Genomic DNA, 24483 nt, shown 5'->3' with positions numbered 1-24483 from the left:
TCTGGCACAAGAGAACGGCGTTTCGGAGCTGTTCACTGCCTCCATCATCAGGGTGACCTCATAATGACCGGAAGTTTATAAATGAGAACATTTTTTTTTAAAGTCTACGGTAGTGTTTTTTTTAACGTGATACTAACTTACTGTTGGAAACATGTCGATATCTTTCATTACAGTTTTCTGTGACAGAATCAGTCATTATTTTGGCTCTTGAACTGGATGAGATCTCCACGCTTGCCTCCACGTGTTCATCAGCAGTTTTTGATCCGAGAGTTTCTAAGGGCGATGCAGACTGTCCAATACTGAAGACAGTGACCCTTCGTGCCAGAAAACGCGTTTAAACTATCTTTCGTCATCCGCGGAGACGCGGTCGGCACGAAACACATCAGTGGGCCATTGGTTGAGAACCCCTGCTGTAGTTCATTTCTGCGGGCGACTTGCGTTCATGTTTGTGGTCTCAGCACAAACATCAGGACCGTTATAAACGTGTCTCGGAACCGTTACTCGCGGACAATTGCTTTCCTACGACTGAAACTACGATGATCGGGATTGGATTTATCTGGCGCAGGATACGGTCCACTGCCTCTGGACTTCGAACTGTGGGTACTGACGTAAACCTCCATAAATTTGCCCTCGTGTTTTCGTCGTTGCTGTTAAATCTACAAATTCTGCATTTACCATATTCACAGTTTATAAACCTATTCGCCCTGAAGATGGCAACTGAAATGTTTGCCGAAACGTCGGACAACATTCAACTCTGCTCGTCTCCTGTTGTCTGGATTAAAACGCCACAGTAACGTGCAGTTCAGGAGGTATCTTATCATGTTTTTCCTCAGTCACTCCTGATGACAATACTTTGAGTTGGACCGCGGTATTGCGTTCGTAATTGTAACTCATGTTGGTGATGAAGCGTTGTTAAATAAACCGCGTGTCTTCCCTCAGTCTTCGTCGTCAGCCCCCCCCCCTCACCACTTCGATAAATATCGTAACGTAACGTAACGCGACCGGTTTACCGTTAGCTCCGTCTGTGCTTTGAAACTGCGACCCACTGAAGCCAACCAGGTCAATGACTGCTCCGGGCTTCTTCAATTCGCCAGGTGGCTGCCGGGAGCAGAGTTCGTGACACACCAACTGCGTCGAGACATGAGACAAAAGACGCAGTCTTGCTTCATTCGTGATTCAGACTCGAGTCCACACACACCGAAGTAGCACGTGTCTGCGTCTTATCACATCTTTTCTAGTTGATGACATGACGTCGTCCAGTGAAGAAGATATTTTAATGTACGTAAAAGAAAGGAAAATGTGCGTTACGATTTAGCACGCGAATTTTTAAATGATCCGGTTAAATTCCAGTTATCTAATTATCGAATGTCCCCGGAATCCTATAAGGAACTTCTTCAGAGAGTTTCGCCACTGTTGAGGAAGGATACAAACTATAGGAAAGCTGTCAGTGCTGATGAACGGCTAATTATAACATTAATTATAAGAAAGAAATCACAAAACGTGCGCCAAATCGTACAGATTTATTTTAAATGTTTATTAGACATGATCGAATCGTTTCACTGTGAAAGTGTCCCCTATTGTTGATAATAATGTTTAATTTTAATTATGAGATAGTACAGCTGCGTCATATTGTGATATTAATTAAAATGATTATTATATTTGTTTAACGTCAAATCACAATAAAATAGTAAGTTAAGATAATTAAAATATCATCTTATGTTCCATATCGAGCATTCGATGTAAACAAATATAATAATTATTTTAATTAATTTTAATTGTCCAAAATTTTGAGTACGTTAACCTACAGTTTTCAATGACGTGGTGGCGACTCACATCTGATAACTGGGAACAAAACGTCCATCTGCACTTTCATCACATGGGGAGGGCCTCCCTGACTCACGTTACCCGCGTTTTGGAAAACCGGCGGATACTGATGTCTCAGTCCTGGCGCACAGAAAAGGAACATGCCGAGTCTCGCTGCACGTGTCTGCATCATGACTCAGGCCGGTGTGCGGCGGTTTTCATAATCTCATTCGTTTCAACTCTGCTCCTTTCTTTGCGTCATGTCGCAGACATCGTGTCTTGACTGTTACATGTCTTGACGCATGCCGGTGTGCGGCCTACCTTAGTTGTTTACCTGGCCAAGAAGTTGCCCTTGGTTTATGTGCCTGTAGGTCTAGCGGTTAGAACGCTGGCCTTGTAATCCTGGGGTCTCGGGTTCGATTCCCGGCGGTGCCCGAATTTATAACTTATGTTGGGCAAGGCCGTGGTCTAGGCAACACGGAGTTTTCCTCCGTGGCATCCCAACAATTACTCCATTCACACACAGAAGAAGGCAATGGCAAACCACTTCTGGATCATCTGCCAAGAACGTATATGAACAGGTCCCAGTCCGAGAAGAGAAAAGGATGGAAGGATCCTGTTCATATGGACCTGTCGTCAGACAGAACACTAAATAATAATAAGATGAGGTGGTCTAGCGGTTAGAACGCTGGCCTTGTAATCCTGGGGTCTCGGGTTCGATTCCCGGCGGTGCCCGAATTTATAACTTGTGTTGGGCAAGGTCGTGGTCTAGGCAACACGGAGTTTTCCTCCGTGGCATCCCAACAATTACTCCATTCACACACAGAAGAAGGCAATGGCAAACCACTTATGGATCATCTTCTGAGGAAACGGACCTGTCGTTAGACAGAACACTAATAATAATAAAAAGGTTTGATTACTACGAAACAGAAAATCTTCGTATTTTGTGTCCACTTTTGTAATTGCGTGAAATGGATAGCACAGGAAACAAGAAATGTCAGTCAGACATCGAATAGAAAGTTGCCGTTTTGATACTGGAATTGTGTGAAAATTTTAACCAGTTATATTTGTGCGGAGTTGTGCCTATAAATACACTATTACGTAATTATCCATAAAACATCATACTGTGGAATTGTTGGTGCCTGTAGTTATCGATCGAGCTTATAAAATTATATGTGAGTAATATTTCGCACAGTAGATGGCAGGTAACGTGAGTTAGTTTCGAGAATAGTTCTCGCTCGGTCCGTATCGTGGCGTTTGTTTCGCTCAGTTTTGGCAGCATCGTCATGCCAAGATAACAGCAACGAACCATTAGGTAACGTGAGAATGGTGTTGGTGAGTGGATGGGGCTATGGAAACTCTTGGTAGTGTGCTCAAATACTCTAAATGTGCTGTGTGGTTATGTGATGTTGCTCAGAAAGGCGTCCAAGACTGTGTAAACTAAGGTACGTGTTGTGCAATTGTCGTTGGTCAACTGCGGTTCGTTAATGGAGCTGAATCCTTGGCGTGACTCATTATTCCCCCACAGTAATTTGAAAACAGAAGCAGTTGCAACATGCTTGCTCGTGTTTTGTTTACCGGCTTCAGTCTTGAAGTAGTCATGTTTAAACAACTGATATCAGCTTTTAATTAAATAAAGTTTGTACTGTTAATACTGTACTTATGGAATAGTAAAATTAAACCGTGTGTGAATGGAAAATAAGTAACGTGATTTCAATTTTTGAATGTAGTGATTTGTCTCTTGAAATATTGACGGGTAAAATGCCGAGCGACCGGTACCTGCTTCAACAATAAGAATATTTATTTTTTTGGTTTCGTTTGATTTACAGAATAAACTGCGATTAGCTAATCGTTGTCATGGAAACGCGTTGTGTTTTTTTTTTGAGGCAACTGTATTTTTAAATATTACACAAAAACTTTGGCTTTGAATCTCAAGGCACAAACACGTTACAAAACACTTTTATAATAATTGAACAAAATTAAATTGATGTCGTATAGAAGGTACTTTGCATAAGTCGGTATAATACTCAGTTTAGGGGTCAATATTGATTGAAACTAAGGTAATTTGGTGGCGCTAACGATGTCTTCAGCATTTTCGGTACGTATTATTAATTCTGTGCCCTTTCACGCCGTGTAGCTCGTTATTTTTAACCTAACCTAACACCATTACGATTTATTTACAATCGTAATTTGGAAGATGGGTGTTTTTTTGCCTGTAAGGAAAATAATTAATGTCTCCTGTACAATTTCCGGTCCACTTGCTCGTATTTGGGAGCTCACGGGTTGAAACCTCGACCTGGATTTCCTTAGTCCCTCCAGGCAAAATCTTAAATTAGTTCAGTGCTGCCATCTGTCACATCCTTGTCAATTCGTTGCTCGTTAAATCATTTAATGCCCCAGCGACAGAGTCGTTGAATAAATAAATTTGTGGTGGGTTGGTAGCGCTGATTCATCATAACCAATATGCAGTTTTCATGAATGCCAACATAAACGGTTTATGAATTATGTTTTCAAAGGTTGAATTTGTAAACTCGTTAAAGAACATTAATATTTGTGGACTGTCTTTCGTGATGTTGCGCCATGTTGTTTAGTAGAAATCTATTCCGACGTTTCAGAGGTGGGTACTGTTCCCTTCATCATTCCAGATAACTGACTTCTTCGTAACCTCGTTTCTGGTTGCACATCGGGACACAGTTTTTTAATGTTGCATAAAACTCGTCTTAATTGTTTTCAAAGCGATTAACACGTAATTGATTACTTTTAATTATTGCATAATCAGGAAAATAGAATCAGCGGTTAACAGATTTTTGTCATACGCGTTTCACGCCGGCTTTGGAAACCTTTGAAAAGAAACTACGATTAATTCGCCATCCACAAATAATTTCTCTCGCCAAGCACCAAAAAACACAGAAATTAATATAACTTTCTTCTTATCTGGGGCCAATAAAAGTTTTCCCGTCGGAACCAAAGACGTAAACGACAAATTGTCACACCACGTGATCACGTGTTGATGTCATGAAAGACTCTCGGCCATCTCTGCTCTCATCCTCAGGGCTGGCGCGTAACAAATCTGGTCCTTTGTATTTGTGTTGAGGCAGATTATCGAAGGTTTCGTTCTGAATCCTTGGGCACTTGGCTGATTGGGGGGGGGGGGGGGGGGTGTGACATCACGAGAATGTGTTTTGAGGTTAGGGACGTCACACCACGTAATGCTCGCTGCAGTGGGTTTTGATTATTGATCGGACAGAAAACAGTTCGCGTGATGCGTTCGGGTTGTCATGGAAGTCACGTGTTCTCGTCGTCTGGTGATCCCAAGTTTGTCACAAAAGTTCGGTTGGCGGTCTCGTCGTTGAACTGCGATGTCCATAGAGACAAAGGAGGGACCGAGAATTGCGTCGCATTGGCCCAGGTGAGAAGTCGTTACTAATCAGCCCTTTCATTGCGCGCCTGGATTGGCTTTTACCTGCTCCCCATAAAATAACCTAACTTATCGCTCACGAGTTATTTATCGCCCTGATGATGGATGCAGTAAGCACCTCCGAAACGTCAGGTCAATTTATACCAAACTACGCGGCGGGACAACCCAGAAGACATTCTTCTTCATAAGTGTCTCCGTTCTGTAAAATTTGTCCCTAGGATTGATACAGAGACGCGAGGTCATTCCGGTTTGGGTTTAGAACATAAAACATTTTTGCGGTGGAGGGTTGGTAGCCCTACGCCCAACCTCCCAAGCTTGAGGACCACACCTCGTCAGCTGCCCCGTGCTGCTTATTCGATATATTCGCAGGAAGAACGTAGATTACAAGTGTTTGGGGGGGGGGGGGGTGCTCTGGATTATATTCGGACTTAGGAGGGATGAAATAAGTGGGGAATTTTAGGAAATTCCATAACGAGGAGCTTCTTGAATTGTCTGGGTCACCTGGAACAGTGAGGACAGCGAAATATAGGAGGCTCCGGTGGGCTGGACACGTAGCACGCATGGCGGGGAAGGCAAGAGGTGCATACAGGATTTTGGCAGGGAATCCTTCTTATAAACGACCACTGGGAAGACCAAAAAGGAGATGGGAGGGCAACATGAAGATGGATCTTAGGGAGGAGTTGGCTCAGGGTCGTGGCCGGTGGCAGGCTCTGGTGTTGTCGGTGTTGAACCTGCGGATTCTGCTACCAGGGAGTTAATGTCTTGACTAGCTTAGCAACTATTAGCTTGTCAGTAAGGACTGTACGGCTAAAAGTATGTAAAAGTTACAAGCGCAGTGAGGAATTTGAAACCGCAGATAAATTGAAAAAAGAATGTGCGCTCCGGATTCGAATTTTGCAGTCGACAGCGCAACGTCACGACCCGCCGGATGGATTTGCACTCCACGGATTCGTGGTCTGTGTTTTCAGACAAGAAGGCGAGGCGTCACACTGCATGCGGTCTGACGCATGTAATTTGATATTGGTAACATTGAAACAACTCTCAGCGCCACTTTGTTTACGCTTTCGCCGAGCGGGTTAGCACAGTGTTATTGCGTCTGACACCAGCTTTGAAGCTCGGGGTCGCCAATCGTGACGTGGTCTTCATGGTTTTCCATTCATCTTTTTGCTGAATATCAGTGTAGTGCCCTAACCCTTCGAAGCCGAAGCTCGTCTAAATTGCATTTAAGAATCCAGTCCGTACCGCGAAGAAAACACAACGCCCCACCATTAAAAAGATCAATTGGTTAACGCTGTTTAAGGAAATAATCGCTGTTTATTCTGATAATTAATTAACCCTTCGAAGCCGAAGCTCGTCTAAATAGCATTTAAGAATCCAGCCCGTACCGCGAAGAAAACACAACGCCTCACCGTTACAAAGATCAATTGGTTAACGCTGTTTAAGGAAATAATCGCTGTTTATTCTGATAATTAATTAACCCTTCGAAGCCGAAGCTCGTCTAAATAGCATTTAAGAATCCAGCCCGTACCGCGAAGAAAACACAACGCCTCACCGTTACAAAGATCAATTGGTTAACGCTGTTTAAGGAAGTAATCGATGTTTACAGTGAAAAATAGAAGTCAGTCGTCTTCATTTCAGCCTCCGTGAGACCCTGAAATCTGACGGACATAATGACACATGTCCTGTGGCACGTAACCCCAATAGTTGACGCTCTGCTGGTTGCATATCTGTCGCGGCGAATTGCCGTAATGACAGTTACCAGGTTTTTTTTAGTAACGAACGAAAAAAAAACTGAGGCAGAATATATATAAACTGTGGAAGTTTGTTGCTTTGTATTTTATATAGTCTTAAAAGGTTCTATTCTGTGTCTAAACAGGTTTACGTGAAAAGGAAAATTTGAATCGATGTAAAATGTTAGCTATGTCAACTGCTTTCTTTCCCCAAAATATCCATGGAATAAAATCGATTCTTTTCCTGACGTCAGTGGGGAGTCTACAGTGAATTATATCTATCGATTGACTTGCATAAAGGAAAATTAGCTGAACGCGCGAGAGTGTCCGAGCAGTGATGGGAAATAGAAAGTCAGGCAGGAATGGCGTAACAAGACAGATGCAAATAGAAACCCGTGTTTACGTCACTCCTGGACGGAGGAAGCGAAGAGCAGTTGCTGACTGCGAACTCTTTGCTTCCGGAATGATTATGCTGTTCTCACTGCGTTAACCTGCCGTATTTTCGGACCTCACAGTCTGTCCGTCACGCCACGATCCAGAAAGCAAACTGAACGTCGCGAAAGAGTGTTTGGCTGGCCACTCGGAAGGTCCCCAGGTTTGGTTCTCAGCTCACGTACCCCGGTTATGCTCACTGATGTTCTGCGGTTTTTCTCTGTCGCTCCATGCTGGTTCGGGGTTTTAAAATACGCCACGGCCACCTACTCATGCACCATTCACGTTCCTTCTACATTAGACTCTACAGTCTGTAGAAAGTTGACGCCGAAGTTCTTCTGAATATTATTTATGAATTCGGTCCGTACCGCGAAGAAAACACAACGCCTCACCATTACGAAGATCAACTGGTTAACGCTGTTTAAGGAAATAATCGCTGTTTATTCTGATAATTAATTAACCCTTCGAAGCCGAAGCTCGTCTAAATAACATTTAAGAATCCAGTCCGTACCGCGAAGAAAACACAACGCCTCACCATTACAAAGATCAACTGGTTAACGCTGTTTAAGGAAATAATCGCTGTTTCATTCTGATAATTAATTAACCCTTCGAAGCCGAAGCTCGTCTAAATAGCATTTAAGAATCCAGTCCGTACCGCGAAGAAAACACAACGCCTCACCATTACAAAGATCAACTGGTTAACGCTGTTTAAGGAAATAATCGCTGTTTAACTGAAAATCATACGAAATATAACTAAATATGCACACGTTGATTGTTAAAGTAAGTGGTACATATACTTACCACCACGCTTCCTAGGGTTAAACATCCACATAGTAAAAGCTGCCGTGGTTGGACTGGCTTCATTTTGTGGGAACGGTGATGGACTTACCTCGTCCTCCGTTCTGGTTCAGGATTTAAGATTGTCATAATGACAGTTAACCGAATAGTTTGGGTTCATAAAATCATGGATGTGAGATTGATTAGGCATGCAGCACGAATCGATAACATAGAAATGCTTGCGAGATTTTAGTCGGGAAACCTAAACGTAGATGGGAACATGAGGTGAAACTGGAGTGGATTCTCGTGACTCGATTTGATCCAGTGGCGGGTTCCATAAAAATCGGACGACTTCTTGAGCAGCTAAGCGACTGCTAGCTTCTCTCAGTGCCTCTTTTCTTTGGTGTTGGTTGCGATGTTAAAATCTCAGGTCGTCGTGGGGAAACTTGTAAGGCCAAAACCGCTCTGACTGGTTGCCTCACTAACTGAGCTACTTTCGACGACGACCGGTTTGTGCTAGTGACCTCATCTCGGTCATTAAAGTGTCAATAAAAATTGTACAAGATGGCCGAGGTCTGGGAGCTGACAGATTGGTGTAAAATTTTATGTGGAGATGAAAGTTGGAGAATAATATTAAAATGGAAGGAGATGTCCACTGGATTTTTTATGTGGCAGATTGTCTTTCGAGTTCCATAAAAAGTCTCTAGCAGGCTGGCTACTATCAGCGTTTAAAGGACGAGTCTGTAGGTAATTTACTCTGGATATTTTCGCCTCCACCAAATCGCGGAGTCATCCTCAAAAATGTCTCCGGTCTTCAGTAAACTTCAGTTCCGCTTCGTACAAAATTTCCCTGCGTTGGACTCTTTCCTGATCGTGCGTTTTGGGGTAGGAACGTTGGCTGTCTTCGTGATGGTTCGAGTTCGTCGTGCTGGCTCTGAAACGGGTTTCTTGCAAGTCGCGGGAATTGCGCGCTCTCCGACAGCAGCCGCGGACCGGCGTGCAGAGACGTCGTCTTCCATCTGGCGGAGTGTGGGGTAACTACCGTGGTTACGTAACCGCGAGCTCTTTTGTTTTCGCTTGTTCTGGACTCATGCGTGCAGTCTACGTGAGTTCTGTATGTGTGAACGGTATCAGTTGCATGGCGGGAAATGGGAGGGACATTTTGAATTAATCGGGAAATCTGTGGAGGAACTGGGAAAAATCACAGGATACGTCAGACGCTCATTCGAGTGGGAACTTGGCAGAAATAAGGACGCCATTTTCAGTTGTCAGAATGGCAAATACTAATTGGCGATACGAAAAGAAGTTCATTTTTAAAATTCATATCACAGCTTTTGTCTGATTTCTCTCCCCCCCCCCCCCCCCCCCCCCCGTTTATCGTCGGTGTTTATTGTAAACACAGAACAACATTGTTTTATGTTGACTGAGTTACATTTTACGCCCTGCAAAAGTGTCCATTTTAGAAAACTATTCTGTCGTCGTGTGACGTGGCCTTCTTCACACGTGGTGCGGTCCTAATGTCGGTTGTTAATCTGACGGGTTCCAACGCAGGGAACTTAAGGCGGATGGAAATTCATTCACTTCGTATCGCTTGCCACATTGCGGACTTCGCCTCAGGAAATGAAAGTGTGATTATGCACAAGTAAATGATGCAGATGTAACGTTGGCAGTTCGTTCTGCATGTAAAACTCTCAGTTTAACCATTTGAAGCCGAAACTTAAAAAGAAATCACATATAAGAATTCAGTCCGTACCGCGAAGAAAACACAACGCCCCACCATTACAAAGATCAACTGGTTAACGCTGTTTAAGGAAATAATAGATTTTTATTCTGATAATTAATTAACCCTTCGAAGCCGAAGCTCGTCTAAATAGCATTTAAGACTCCAGTCCGTACCGCGAAGAAAACACAACGCCTCACCGTTACAAAGATCAACTGGTTAACGCTGTTAAGGAAATAATAGATTTTTATTCTGATAATTAATTAACCCTTCGAAGCCGAACCTCGTCTAAATAGCATTTAAGAATCCAGTCCGTACCGCGAAGAAAACACAACGCCTCACCATTTCGAAGATCAACTGGTTAACGCTGTTTAAGGAAATAATCGCTGTTTATTCTGATAATTAATTAACCCTTCGAAGCCGAAGCTCGTCTAAATAGCATTTAAGAATCCAGTCCGTACCGCGAAGAAAACACAACGCCTCACCGTTACAAAGATCAACTGGTTAACGCTGTTTAAGGAAATAATAGATTTTTATTCTGATAATTAATTTACCCTTCGAAGCCGAACCTCGTCTAAATAGCATTTAAGAATCCAGTCCGTACCGCGAAGAAAACACAACGCCTCACCATTACAAAGATCAACTGGTTAACGCTGTTTAAGGAAATAATCGCTGTTTATTCTGATAATTAATTAACCCTTCGAAGCCGAAGCTCGTCTAAATAGCATTTAAGAATCCAGCCCGTACCGCGAAGAAAACATAACTCTTCACCGTTACAAAGATCAACTGGTTAACGCTGTTTAAGGAAATAATCGCTGTTTATTCTGAGAATTAATTAACCCTTCGAAGCCGAAGCTCGTCTAAATAGCATTTAAGAATCCAGTCCGTACCGCGAAGAAAACACAACGCCTCACCGTTACAAAGATCAACTGGTTAACGCTGTTTAAGGAAATAATCGCTGTTTATTCTGATAATTAATTAACCCTTCGAAGCCGAAGCTCGTCTAAATAGCATTTAAGACTCCAGTCCGTACCGCGAAGAAAACACAACGCCTCACCGTTACAAAGATCAACTGGTTAACGCTGTTAAGGAAATAATAGATTTTTATTCTGATAATTAATTAACCCTTCGAAGCCGAACCTCGTCTAAATAGCATTTAAGAATCCAGTCCGTACCGCGAAGAAAACACAACGCCTCACCATTTCGAAGATCAACTGGTTAACGCTGTTTAAGGAAATAATCGCTGTTTATTCTGATAATTAATTAACCCTTCGAAGCCGAAGCTCGTCTAAATAGCATTTAAGAATCCAGTCCGTACCGCGAAGAAAACACAACGCCTCACCGTTACAAAGATCAACTGGTTAACGCTGTTTAAGGAAATAATAGATTTTTATTCTGATAATTAATTAACCCTTCGAAGCCGAACCTCGTCTAAATAGCATTTAAGAATCCAGTCCGTACCGCGAAGAAAACACAACGCCTCACCATTACAAAGATCAACTGGTTAACGCTGTTTAAGGAAATAATCGCTGTTTATTCTGATAATTAATTAACCCTTCGAAGCCGAAGCTCGTCTAAATAGCATTTAAGAATCCAGCCCGTACCGCGAAGAAAACATAACTCTTCACCGTTACAAAGATCAACTGGTTAACGCTGTTTAAGGAAATAATCGCTGTTTATTCTGAGAATTAATTAACCCTTCGAAGCCGAAGCTCGTCTAAATAGCATTTAAGAATCCAGTCCGTACCGCGAAGAGAAAACAACGCCTCACCGTTACAAAGATCAACTGGTTAACGCTGTTTAAGGAAATAATCGCTGTTTATTCTGATAATTAATTAACCCTTCGAAGCCGAAGCTCGTCTAAATAGCATTTAAGAATCCAGTCCGTACCGCGAAGAAAACACAACGCCTCACCGTTACAAAGATCAACTGGTTAACGCTGTTTAAGGAAATAATAGATTTTTATTCTGATAATTAATTAACCCTTCGAAGCCGAACCTCGTCTAAATAGCATTTAAGAATCCAGTCCGTACCGCGAAGAAAACACAACGCCTCACCATTACAAAGATCAACTGGTTAACGCTGTTTAAGGAAATAATAGATTTTTATTCTGATAATTAATTAACCCTTCGAAGCCGAAGCTCGTCTAAATAGCATTTAAGAATCCAGCCCGTACCGCGAAGAAAACATAACTCTTCACCGTTACAAAGATCAACTGGTTAACGCTGTTTAAGGAAATAATCGCTGTTTATTCTGAGAATTAATTAACCCTTCGAAGCCGAAGCTCGTCTAAATAGCATTTAAGAATCCAGTCCGTACCGCGAAGAAAACACAACGCCTCACCGTTACAAAGATCAACTGGTTAACGCTGTTTAAGGAAATAATCGCTGTTTATTCTGATAATTAATTAACCCTTCGAAGCCGAAGCTCGTCTAAATAGCATTTAAGAATCCAGCCCGTACCGCGAAGAAAACATAACTCTTCACCGTTACAAAGATCAACTGGTTAACGCTGTTTAAGGAAATAATCGCTGTTTAATCTGATAATTAATTAACCCTTCGAAGCCGAAGCTCGTCTAAATAGCATTTAAGAATCCAGTCCGTACCGCGAAGAAAACACAACGCCTCACCGTTACAAAGATCAACTGGTTAACGCTGTTTAAGGAAATAATAATCCCTGTTTACCGTGAGAACTATACGAAAGCCACAAATACATGAGGGGTTACTGATTGTTAAGGCGTGTGCATGTGCCATCGGGCTTCAGTGTGTCAGTGTCTATTTGTGTTGTTGATAATTGTGAAGGCGTGGCAGACCGGCGCAGTGGTAACTGAAGGAGTCGGTAGGCATTCGCTTTTGACAGCATTTTTCACACGAAATATCTCGTGTGACGTGTGTGGTTCAGTTGTGTTACCTGTCGTAATTACGTAGTGAGAGTAAGCAGAACGTAAATAAGGTCTCATCATCGCCTTCACATCTTTGTCTCTCGAGGAAACGATTTCAGAATTCTCTAGACAATGGCGTATTGTAGTCCTAGGATAAGGAAGTGCCCTCTTCAGGGCTGCTGGACCAAGTCCTAGTAGAGTGTGTGCGTGATGGCTCGCGTACTAACAAGCAGACAAGTTTTAGATTGTTACCGTGGTTACTACAGTCGTCTTTGGTATTGGCAAACTTTAGCACGAACCGTGGTCTTCGTTTAAATTCTCCAGTCCATTTGTTGATCCAAATCTTGTGCGTTCATAGGAATCGTCTATCTGAACGATCAAGGTCACTGCTCCATGGAAATGTCGGATGCCGCCTCACTGTTATCACCACCAAATTCTCATTTCTGTGGTCTGTAATTTAAGAGATCTCGTTTGTTGTTGTGGCCCAAATCCCACAGACAAGAACTACGCAATGTGATTCTTCTATCGCCGCTGTCAACTTGTACGATGACTTTCAGACCATCTAACGGCGTGTGTAAACAAGTTAGAACGTGTCTTTTGTCGTCTTGGAGCTTAGTTATAAAACTGGCCACTCCTTGTTCCGAAGGCTGCAACTCCCCTGAGGTGACAAACCCAAGTCGCGGCTATAAATAGATTCTTTTAATACGACTTCTCTGCTTTGCCGTCTTGTAGCAAACTGCCTGACATTTACGTAGAGTTTAGATTATGTTATATTATCGGAAAACCACGAACAGCTTCTCAGGATAACCGATTTCCCTGTCCGGTATTTTTAAACCTGGAACCTACCGAATGCAAAGCAGGCAGTAGTGCTGCTATCTATCCACTGGACCGTGAACTTCGTTGGTCTTGACTCGTCGTACCAGTCAAGACGCCAGGGATTCTATATCGTAACAGACCACAACTATTGTAACTCCTGCATCCCGATGTATCATTTTATAACTTCAGCAGCTGATGCAGCGTCGTAAAATGGCATTTATTGCTCGCGTTGAATGATGCGCATGCGCGGATGCTGCCTGTGATTGTGAGAACCAAGCTGGGCTCAGTGGAGCGTGTCCGCTGCTGCTGTGGGTTCAACAAACGGACGCTGCAGTGTTTACTGTTACTCGGTATAATTCCAGTCTTTTGAAGAGCGTAGATCGTCCATAAAACTCGTAGACGGCACAAACGAAGCGTAATATTCGTGCTTCTGTGCCAAAGAGCTGTCCAGTTATATTGACTCTGTATCATGGCCTCCTGAACCTAGTAGAGGCATGTCTCGACCTTTTTCCAAGGCTTCTTGTATTCCGTTAAGAGACGTACATTGTTTGTTTTCCGTATGTATTGTATTCAGTCATAGATTTAAAGTCAAGAAGCCCGGGTATTGTATATGACACGAAGTTAAAAGACTACCAAAATGGAAGATGTTTCCAGTGACATGATTTACAAAAATGTCATTTGGTAATCAGATTGAATCCGGAAGAAGTTTGTCGGCTGTCGCTCCCAGCACAAGTGTCGCCCCCTCGGTGTCATATTTTGAACAAAAACGAATTGCGTAAAACGATCTGCGAGAGGTCAGTCGGTAAGGACGGACGGAGCATGTACCTGACCACTCATCTCCGTGGTCCGTGAGTGGGCTAAACGGAAACGGATCTCCAGTCCTGAAGTTGATAAGATTGCCGGAACACATTTATGGCAGATAAGTCAGGCATCCTGTTGATACAACCGTTATCATCGAATTATAAGGCGTCCATCTTCCAGTACCACGCATGCGCCATGAGGAAAGAGCGACTACTGGTATTCGTTTATTCAACGACGCTTTTCAATTGGCAAGGTTATGTAGCGTTAGATAGTTTGTTGATGAATTGTTAATGATATGGAAGGTATCAGTCGTGACCTATTTTAGGCAGTGTTTCGGAATTTTCTTGGGGTGATTGATGAACATAATTCAATGTAACCAGTGTTTTTGTATTTCGGTGTCGAACTAATAATAAGCCAGCAATATAAATAACTCCGTTGAACAGAAGCCTTATGGATAAGCTGACAGTTGCTCAGATTGTAAATTTTTAATGGAACCCAAAGGTCCGTTACCTTGTTCACAAGATCCGAATGCTGGTCACTATCGAGACCTGAGTTGGATATAGCCCACGCCCTGACACGATGTTTTAAGATCAACTTTAATATTATCCACTCACCTTTCAAGTGGCATGCGGTTTTCATGCATTTCCCCCTCTTCGCCCTCCTTGATTTTCATGTTTGTAACACGTGATGTGGTTTTAGTTCAGACGATTGCAGGACGTCGTGGTACTGCTCCAAGGTCGTTCTGACAACTCACAAATGCCCTAGTTTTAAAGCGTTACGTGCTAAGAAATTCGTATCTTGATGTTGGCATTATTGGTTTTGAAAATATAACAGAAAATGGACGTCTGCTTTTCGTGTTTGCTCAACTTGATCGTGAATTAAACACAACGCTTTTCTGTTTCTTCTATCAACTGGTGAATGCTGTTTGGGGAAATAATCGCTGTTTATTGGAATAATCATAAGGAACACACAAATACACTGTGTTGGCAAAACGGAGAGAATTACCCATTTTTAAATTGGTGTTATTCGTAGTTACCACTGAGGATGATATTAAAATGGATCATAAGAGACTGGGTGTGAGGATCAGACTGCATTCGTCTGGTTCATGTTACCAGCCCAGTGATGGGCTTGTAGGAACACGATGGACCTTTTGGTTCCATAAAAAGAAGAGATTTGTTGACCAGCTGAGCGACTGTCAGTTTCACGAGGAGGGCTTGTGGGCAAGGAGTCCTCTTTAATGTCGCCGTTGCCCTCACAAGATGTGACGTGTGACAGGTTAAACTGTTGAAGGATAACTGGTGGAGGTAATGTCTGTGAAAGGCGAATGCTATCCGCTTCACGTCGATTACCTTCCTTTTACCTGGCTCAAGGCCTCACTTCAGTTGGCTGCCTGCTACAACTGCCAAGCAACATGGCGGCGGTGCACACGAGGAATCCGTAAATGACATTTCGATAAACAGAAAATTAGTTAAATCAAATGAAGCTCTTATAGCAAAGTTTTTATTTTGTGTAAATTATTTTATATAATCCTTCCATCTGATTTATATGTGCGCAGTCTTTTGCATAAACTGTGAGGAAAATATTAGGACAAATCAGTGTGGAATTCCGTCTTTAGATCCATTTGATACTAACATCTCATTTACGATTTCTTCTCCGTAGTGACCTTATCCATGCAGCTTTTGGAACTTTTGTGTGTTTCGTATCCATTTCTCTTGCCTTCTACATGTCTCCTCCTCCATTTGTAGAAAGGTACAGATCATGAAGAATCTTTCTCAAAAATGCCCCAACTCTGCATCTGTCTCTTAGGGTTAGGGACTGAGACAAAGTTCTCTGTCCAGTGTAGAACAACATATAAAATTGCAAGTGACATACATTTCAATCTTTTGTTTATGTTATTAATTACTGAAGGAAAATTTCCTAACCAGGCTTCATATACCGGTCTAATAAAATTAAGTACGTTCAAGAGAACATCACACTCTCGATTAATCCTTGGCTGCATGATTAAAAGTAGCCCACATCACGGACATGAGAAGTTAGGTCACTCTTGTGCCTCGAGGCAGCGCATGTCCTAGCAAGTAGCCAATCAGGTGATATTCATTCAGCATTCCTCTTGTTCTATCCAGAGGTCATTTCCCAGAAGGGTTCCCCACAAAAAATCCTGTATGCACCCCTTTTCTCCACCCATTCGTGCCACATGTCCAGCCCACCGGAGCCTCCTAGATTTCACTGTTCCAGGTGACCCAGACAATTCACGTAGCTCCTCGTTATGGAATATTCCAAATTCCCCGCTTATTTCATCCCTCCTAGGCCCAAATGTCCTCCTGAGCACCTTCCCCCCCCCCCCAAACACTTGTAATCCACGTTTATCCTTCAAGGTAAGAGACCATGTTTTGCAAGCATACAAGACAACAGGCAAAATTACTGTTTTATATATCCTGATCTTCAGTGTTTTTGATAGTAACCAGGATGATAACAGCTTCTGAATTTCCAAAAACGAGCATTTCCTGAACGTGTTCTAACCTTAATTTCATCATGGACCTCATTTCTATTTGTTATTGTTGTTCCCAGATACTTCAATTTTGAAACATTTTCAAATGACGTGTTCCGCCGTTGTTGCTGAAGTTGATCGCCCACGTCTTCAGTTTTGTCTGCATTTACGTCTAGGTCCATTTCTCTGTTGGCCTCTAGGAGAGTTTCTGCATTCTTAGTTATGGTACCCAACCAGCCCCCCCCCTGCAAATCGACTTCATCCGCAAAGGCAAGCAAGTACCTGGTGCAGACCATCTAATTCGAGCCCTTCCTCGTTCCCTATGAGAGTCCTGATGACATGTTCTAGAGAAAAATTAAAAAGCACTGAGGACAAAGCATCCCCCTGTTTTAGGCCATTGTGCACTGGGGAGGGATCCGAAAGAAGTTTGCTTATACGAACTCTACACATCTTAATTAACCTAACAAGTTTCTTTCGTATTCCAAACTCAATCAAATTGCCACACATAACCTCTCTTCTACCTGAGTCATACGCCTTCCTGAAGTCCACAAATAGTTGCTGAACTGACCCATTAAATTCCCACATTTTCTCTAGTATTTGTCGAATGCAAAAGATCTAATAATTAGTTGATCTATGATTTGTTAATGAAGAATTTAAATTGAATGCACAGTGTGACTTATTTTTCTTCACTGGACAAGAATCATTGATCGGACGTGAATGGGATGAAACTGTACAATAAGAAGATGATATTACAAACTGCAGTCCACATCAAGCACATTTAATGGGTGCTTCATGTGTGGAATTTGTAATTTCTGAATGCCCTCATTGCTGCATTAGGAAGGAAAGAAATTCTGAATAAAAATATTAAAGTTGCGTTGCAGGCTCGTGGCCTGGACTAAGTAACCTCACAGAATGCTCTTTGGACAACCCTGATCCAGAAGAGCTTAGTAAGAGAAGATTATCTTCATGCTTGTGCCAGATGTTGCTCGCTATGTCCGTAACTGAGAAGACTTCATTGAATTTAGTTGTGGTGAAATCTGTTTTAAAATGTATTTATGTTTGCAGAGTTATGAAGATGCAGTAGCCTGAGACCAGTGACCAGGAACATGACGAGGGTTCGGGAATGGGGGCTGCAGGATCGGCCGCTGAACACGGTCCACTTTGAGTCGCCGTCGCACACGACCACTCTGTTGTGTGGGCTCAACGCTCTGCGAACCAAGGGCCTGTTGCTGGATGTTACTCTGGTTGCGGATGGAGAGGCCTTTCAGGTTGCTATGAGCTGCTGACTGCTTCTTAGCGTAGGAAAGTCCCGGATCAAGATCTGAACCTCAGCCCTCCTGAATACAAAACAGGAGTGCTGCAGCATCACAACACATAATAATATTTCAGTCTTTTGTGAATATTTTGTATGTTGAGTCATATTAATTATTATTATATTTGCGATAAAATTAATTTAATTTTTAGTTAGTGTTCTAATGTGTAAACACGCTAATGAACTTGAAGAGTCGGCTCTGTTGCATTTAATTTCTCTATTTTTTTTAAAAAAAAACACTAACTAACCACATGGAGTTCTGTAATGTTACAAATGAGGAGTCTGGATGTTGGGAAAATAAAGTTGATATGTTTTAAGAAAATGTTCCAGAGCTTACCTGCCGGCATACTGAGAAGGCCACAGGAAAGCTGAACTGGTTCATATTCTGATTTCTGGGTACTTCTTGCAGGCACACCGTGTCGTTCTTGCATCGTGCAGCGATTATTTCCGCGCGATGTTCACGGACGCGATGCGCGAGTCTCGTCAGAGTGAGATTTGCCTCAATGGAGTTACAGCCGCGGGCATCAGACTCTTGCTGGACTATGCCTACACATCGAGGCTTGCCTTAAACCTAGCGAACATCCAGGATGTCTTATCGGCTGCAAACCACGTCCAGGTGGTAGCCGTTGTTGAAGCCTGCTCCAGTTATCTGCAGGTACGAAAGACTGAAGAAATCCATCAGTGCCAGATCTTAACAGGGACTGATCAGGGCAAAAGGGGTATGTTATACAAGTGAGAGGGTGTTCGAAACAAATTTACTGTGGAGTTCAAAGTTGGTTTCAATCTTAGGAGAGTCTTTGTCGGACTTCTTGGAAGATGTATTCTTCGTGTTTCCACAGGCGCAGCTAGACTTGGAGAACTGCATCGACATAGCGACAATTGCGGAAACATATTCCCTGTCTCAACTTCGACAGCGTGTGTACCGGTTCATGAGCGGCCACCTTCGCGAGTTCTCCCGTTCTCCTGACTTCCATCGCCTGGCACCCCAGCAGCTGGAATATCTGCTAGGCTGCGACTTCCCTGTGGATTGTCCGGAGGGAGAGGTACTGCAGATAGTCGTCAGGTGGCTGCTCAGTAACTCGCACGCTTTCACCGCAGGGCAGCGGCTCTCATGCCCGCAGAGGCTACTTCGCCGTGTGCACTTCTCTGAGATCGCGCCATGGGACCTGGAAGCCGTGCAGCAGCAGACTTTGCTTGGACAGACTTACCAGGATCAACACTTGTTCCATCTGGTCCTCTCGGAGGCTTGTCGTCAGAGAAGAATTCGCTGCGCTCTGCCAGAAGATAGCGGCGTGGTTCCGGCGTCAAAGACGTCGCCTCTCGTCAACTCCAGGGGAATGGAACTTGCTGTCATCAAGGTGGGAGGTTTTGGCATTGGAGGAATCACCAATGAGATCACTTATTTTCTGCCAAGCGTTGGGAAGTGGCGACATCTGACGTCAATACCGCACGTCGAGCAGTGCAATTTTGGGACGGCAGTGCTTGATAACGATCTGTATGTGGTGGGCGGTTGCTTCAACCAATCTCTGCAGGTCAGTCAGCTGTACGGCGTGAGCTGAGAATGTGCGGTGCTGTTTTAAAACTGTGCATTTTGTCACGACTGTTGCTAGAAACATGAAAATAAACATGTTCTGTACGGAGTGTTGCAATGATTGCGTGAAGTTATGAATGGGCGAAACACAGATGAACTTTTTTGAAGTCTGTCTTTCATTTCCTGTTTTCATACGTGTTTCTAGCATTGGTTGTCACCAAATACCGAAGCCGTAAAATCGCACCGTAACTTCACAGTTGCACCGTATATTTTGAGACTCGTTTAGTTTCTGGAATTTTTGTTGCGTGCAATTACAACCAAGGCCTCCAGGGTCTGTTCTTCCTGAACATTTTACTAAAGGATTTACAGACTATAGATTCGCCATTTTAGCTTAAATTTAATATCACTGGACGATAGGGGTGACACGTAGCCACAGAATAGAGCGGGGAAGCAAAGATGTGATGATATGGTGGCATTTAAGACGCAGTTTGTCAAATGTATGACCGTCGATCTAGTTTATGTGTTTGTGGTTTACTTGTCCCTCTGAGGGCAAAGCTTATCTATAAATAGTATTAAAAATATATTAAAATTGGCCGTCAATCACAATATAAGATAATTAAAAGATTAAAATATCATTTTACGTTCCATATCGAGTACTCGATTTACATGTGGAACATTTACGACATGTTTCGGCTATATATAGCCGTCATCAGGTGTTATGTTATAAACTTTTTAACTGAATTACTGATTTTTAATGATTTTTAGTTTTCATTTTTCTTATCATTTTCTCGTCCTTCATATTGTATCTTCATCCCTTGTTGTGTCACATGTCACTAATATGATTGTATGTCGTAGTGATGCCAATGTTGTGTATATGGACCAAGAAGTAATATCGTAGCAGTATTAGGAGAGATTGGAGGTATACTGTATCGGATCGTGGCTGGTTATCTTATATTGTGATTGACGGCCAATTTTAATATATTTTTAATACTATTTAAATAAATCACAATATGACGCACCTACAATACCATATCTATAAAGTAAAAAGCTGTCCCACTGTACACCATGTAGGCACTTGGGGGGAGAGGCAGTATAGCTCCTACTCATCCTTGACCTCGGCACTAGATGTGGGTGAGTGGTCAGCATCACGCCCCGGCCGCGCTTTAGGACCCCGGTACCCATTGGACAGGAGGCTGGGTGGGCCCCAGAGCCGGTCTGGGTGCAGAGGCTAGAGGAAAAATCCTCTGCCCCCGTCGGGGATCGAACCCCGGCCGTCCAACCCGTAGGCTAGTCACTATACTGACTGAGCTGTCCTGGCTTCCAAAGCTCATCTGTATAATGTTAAAAAATTTACTTCTTACCTCTAAGAAAACACATTACATCTTGGCAATGATCATTCAGTTCAGGGAAATAATAGCTTTGTCTTCTGACAGTCACACAAAATTCATAAACACAGAGTTATTGACTGCGAAATCAGGTACTGCTGGGTTTTAAAAGATCGCTGACATGCTGATGACTAAATAATTGTCTATCTTACGAAGTCTTTCTTTCAGTGAGAAGTGCGCAGATTCTATTAGAGTCTTTTAAAATCCAAAGTTACACATTTTAGCACGGGTTTTCAGGAACGTAATAGCCAGTCAGTGTAGATACTTTGCTTGAAGGTCATTGTGAATCTTCAGTTGTCCCATTCCTGTTGTGCTGTTTTTAGTTATATTAGGTATCGGTCAGATGACCAGGGTTTGATTCTTGACGGGGTTCAGATTTTGCTCCTTACCACACGTCGAGACAAGGTCTGGAGCCCGCTCAGATCCGTACTCGGCGGGAACTGCGGCTCTTTCCCATGGTAAAGCAACTGGAATATTAAGGTGGCCACGCGCATGAATCTGGTGCCAGGGTTGAGAATGTATGGAGCTGTATCTCCACTCCACAAATACACCTTCACGTTATGGCACTTCGGCTCAGGGACGTCTACCATCGGACTGTAAAATATCACATGCAGAATTTACGGCTATTGATATGTTAGACGAGCTTTGGCTTAAAAGGTTTAATATTGAATGGTCATTCTCTTCTCACAACAGTAAGGCAGGCACTTCATGATCTCATTTCTTTGTTGTCTTATTTATTCTTGAAATAAGTTGCAGAATCTGAAATTGCTCTGTTCCAGGAGAACATCCATCCTTTTGGTTTCCGGTACAGCCCACGCTACAACAAATGGACCACTATGGCACCCATGCAGCGTGAAAGATGTCGCTTCTCGCTGAATGTCGTGTCAGGACGTCTGTATGCCATCGGTGGCGCCAGCGAGATGGACGACGTGGAGCCAGAGAACGAAGGCGAAGTCAGCGCGTGCGAGTGCTACACGCCGGAGACTGACGGCTGGGAGAGCGTGCAGCCACTGCCGGGGTATCGGACCCAACATGCTGGTGCTACTTGGGGTCACTGCTTGTTTGTGTCAGGAGGGCTCGACAGGGACCTTGTTTTGGGTACGATGTGCTGCTACAATGCAGGGACAGACACGTGGGACCACAGAGCCCCTATGTTGACCCCACGCGCAGATCACGTCATGCTCGTCGTGGGCGATCGGTTGTATGTCTGTGGAGGGTGGTTCGAGGATGCGGACACTGGAAACAGAATCCTCGTCGACACTATTGACGTCTATGATGTCACAGCAGATCGTTGGCAGATTGTGACACGCGTCCCGACGCCAAGATACCATGCAGGAATTGTGGGGGTAGACACCAAGATATATTTCATTGGTGGATTCCATAGTGATGCCATGTTTGATCGTGCCACAGGTATGTTAATCCCGTTCGCTTTGTTTTTACCTCACATTTTAAAGGAGAATTAGATCAGTACAAGTAGTAACTGTGCGTGTGGGAAATATTTCGTGAGAATTAGAAATGGATTAAACTGGCTCAGAATTTTGTACAGTGGTGGTCTTTGTTAGCAGGTGTGGATGTTTGGATTATGTTACTGGAGCATTAGTTCTCTGTCAAAAATTGGTATTCCGATATAATAATAATAAGAATGTCAGGAATTGTTGAGCCAATCAGAATGATAGTGCAGGCTTGCCAACACTGTCTAGGATTTTAGTGAGGTCAAGATGTAGAAATTCTTTTAAATGCACAGTTGCTGCTTGTTAAGGTGACTTGGCGCACATTTTTTGACGTGCATTGAAATGGTTTGGTAACGGAAGTGACTTTTTCTCATTTTTTCCTTTTACAGCTGTCATTGAGTGTTATGACCTTGAAACAGATACTTGGACGACAGGGGAGAAGTACCCTCAAGACATTTGGGAACATACGTGTGTTACGTTGTACATCCCACGGTGTCGTGATGATATGGAGGTGATGGCTGCGACACAAGGTCAGACGTAGCAGTGTGAGAATTACGGCGAAAAATGTGTGTTCTGTGGTTCTGCCTCTGCACGAATGGAAGCAGTGGATGTCATTTGCAGTGAATGTGCCTGGAACAGGTTGATCACTTACTGTACAAGTTCACTCTCAGGTGGCATTACTTGCGGAGCTTCACCTTTTTTTTTTGTGAAAGCTTTTTTAATCAGAAAAAAACACGGTAACTAAGCATCGCGCAGGGAGAAGTTCTTTTATTGCCTTAAGCCAATGAAAAAGAACATTCTTCGAATTTTAATGGCAGATGGCAGCAGCCACATTTATTTTTGTCAATTACTACAGACAATCATATATTTATCACATCTTAATGTACAAAGCAAATGAAATTTCAATATACACGGATTAGTATAACCTTTTTTCACATTTACCAAATGAAATGTGGTTATTGAATTATGGAATTATCACCAAGTGAACAAATGTATCTATTTTTATAAAAGAGAAGCAATTTCTGTTATTTAACGGCTCGGCCGTTGTTGAAGATGAACGTTAGAAATGGAATGTTTTATGATAGAGTTGACATATGTTGTTAATTTCTTGTTGATGTTGTGTTTTGAGATGAATGGTCTTCATTTTCTGTGAGAAATGTAAATTTAATTGTTATATATGCCGAAGGACAAGAATTCTAAACATTTTACGAGATGGCCGTCTCCTGGGGTGTAGTGCCATGTCTGGTGGAAGTTTGCCGACGTTTCAAAGGCAACGTACAACCCAGGAGAAGGCCATTCTCATATGCCGTGAGAACCTCAAATCCTACTCCAGAATGTTTTTTGTCTTTCGTGTTGTTGTTTGCGTGATTTCTTTGTACTGGCACGTACGATCCTTTTGACATAAAAATGAACATAAAATTATGTTTGTCTTCCTGTTATAATTGTGTAGTACAACTACCATAATCCTTTAAAGCCCTATATGTACCACCTGTTTTAAGAATCGGTAACTCTGCATTTTGCTGACAATATATTTATTTGTTTTGCATTATTCTCAAAGTAATCGAAGATTATTTCACTAAACCGAATTAAGCGTTTGATTGTCATGGAGACGTTACGTTTTCCTTGGTAAGAATTGGATTTTTAAATATTGTTTAGACAGGCTTTGGCTTCAAAGGGCTTTGTGTTAACAAGACTGTAATGTCCAAATTTAAAGTTTCCACGGCGGTTTTAGTAATATGATGACTTTCGGGTTGTCAGCCGTGTCTGTCGAGGCTGACAGCCCAAAAGACATCATATTACTAAAAATGCTGTGGAAATTTTAAATTTGGACATTATTAACAAAACCTCGATGTGGAGATTGGTGCGCCATTAAAAGGGCTTGGGAAAATAAACGTGTCACAGTTATTGGTACTTAGATTTTGTGTCGCTAAGATTGAT

General features: G+C 42.7%; 1 protein-coding gene and 1 long non-coding RNA gene across 4 annotated transcripts; one reads left to right on the top strand and one right to left on the bottom strand.

Moving 5' to 3' along the window:
* Positions 1–3066: 3066 nt before the first annotated feature.
* Positions 3067–23967, top strand: LOC110834905 (kelch-like protein 26). 3 transcript variants are annotated; one of them, XM_022074533.2, is made up of 6 exons: positions 3067–3248; positions 17932–18134; positions 18588–18833; positions 19018–19710; positions 21874–22504; positions 22935–23967. In XM_022074533.2, exons 2-6 carry the CDS (start codon positions 17973–17975, stop codon positions 23084–23086), a joined length of 1884 nt encoding a protein of 627 aa, XP_021930225.1. In that variant the 5' UTR covers positions 3067–3248; positions 17932–17972; the 3' UTR covers positions 23087–23967. The 3 variants fall into 3 exon arrangements, with proteins under 3 accessions (XP_021930225.1, XP_087217453.1, XP_021930226.1); XM_087361327.1 differs by lacking the exon at positions 3067–3248 and adding an exon at positions 14672–15682; XM_022074534.2 differs by lacking the exon at positions 3067–3248 and adding an exon at positions 15724–15815.
* Positions 17930–18625, bottom strand: LOC147871367 (uncharacterized). The gene is made up of 2 exons (XR_015538808.1): positions 18516–18625; positions 17930–18203 (listed from the first exon to the last, which is right to left on the bottom strand). It is a non-coding gene; the product is annotated as an uncharacterized LOC147871367 (long non-coding RNA).
* Positions 23968–24483: the final 516 nt, after the last annotated feature.

The sequence above is a fragment of the Zootermopsis nevadensis genome, unplaced genomic scaffold (assembly GCF_977971745.1).
Source record: "Zootermopsis nevadensis isolate Lab colony 2312 unplaced genomic scaffold, Znev_1.0 Znev_ptg000057l, whole genome shotgun sequence".
Lineage (NCBI taxonomy): Eukaryota > Metazoa > Arthropoda > Insecta > Blattodea > Termopsidae > Zootermopsis > Zootermopsis nevadensis.
The sequence above is the reverse complement of the archived record's forward strand: the minus strand, read 5'-3'. Positions and strand labels throughout refer to the sequence as shown.

What these genes read in the sequence shown, in the direction of transcription:
- LOC110834905 (XM_022074533.2), top strand. Translation starts at nt 17,973, where the DNA reads ATGACGAGGGTTCGGGAATGGGGGCTGCAGGATCGGCCGCTGAACACG. An exon ending in CCTGCTCCAGTTATCTGCAG is followed by an intron (nt 18,834 to 19,017) that starts GTACGAAAGACT and finishes GTGTTTCCACAG; the next exon opens with GCGCAGCTAGACTTGGAGAA. An exon ending in GCTTCAACCAATCTCTGCAG is followed by an intron (nt 19,711 to 21,873) that starts GTCAGTCAGCTG and finishes GCTCTGTTCCAG; the next exon opens with GAGAACATCCATCCTTTTGG.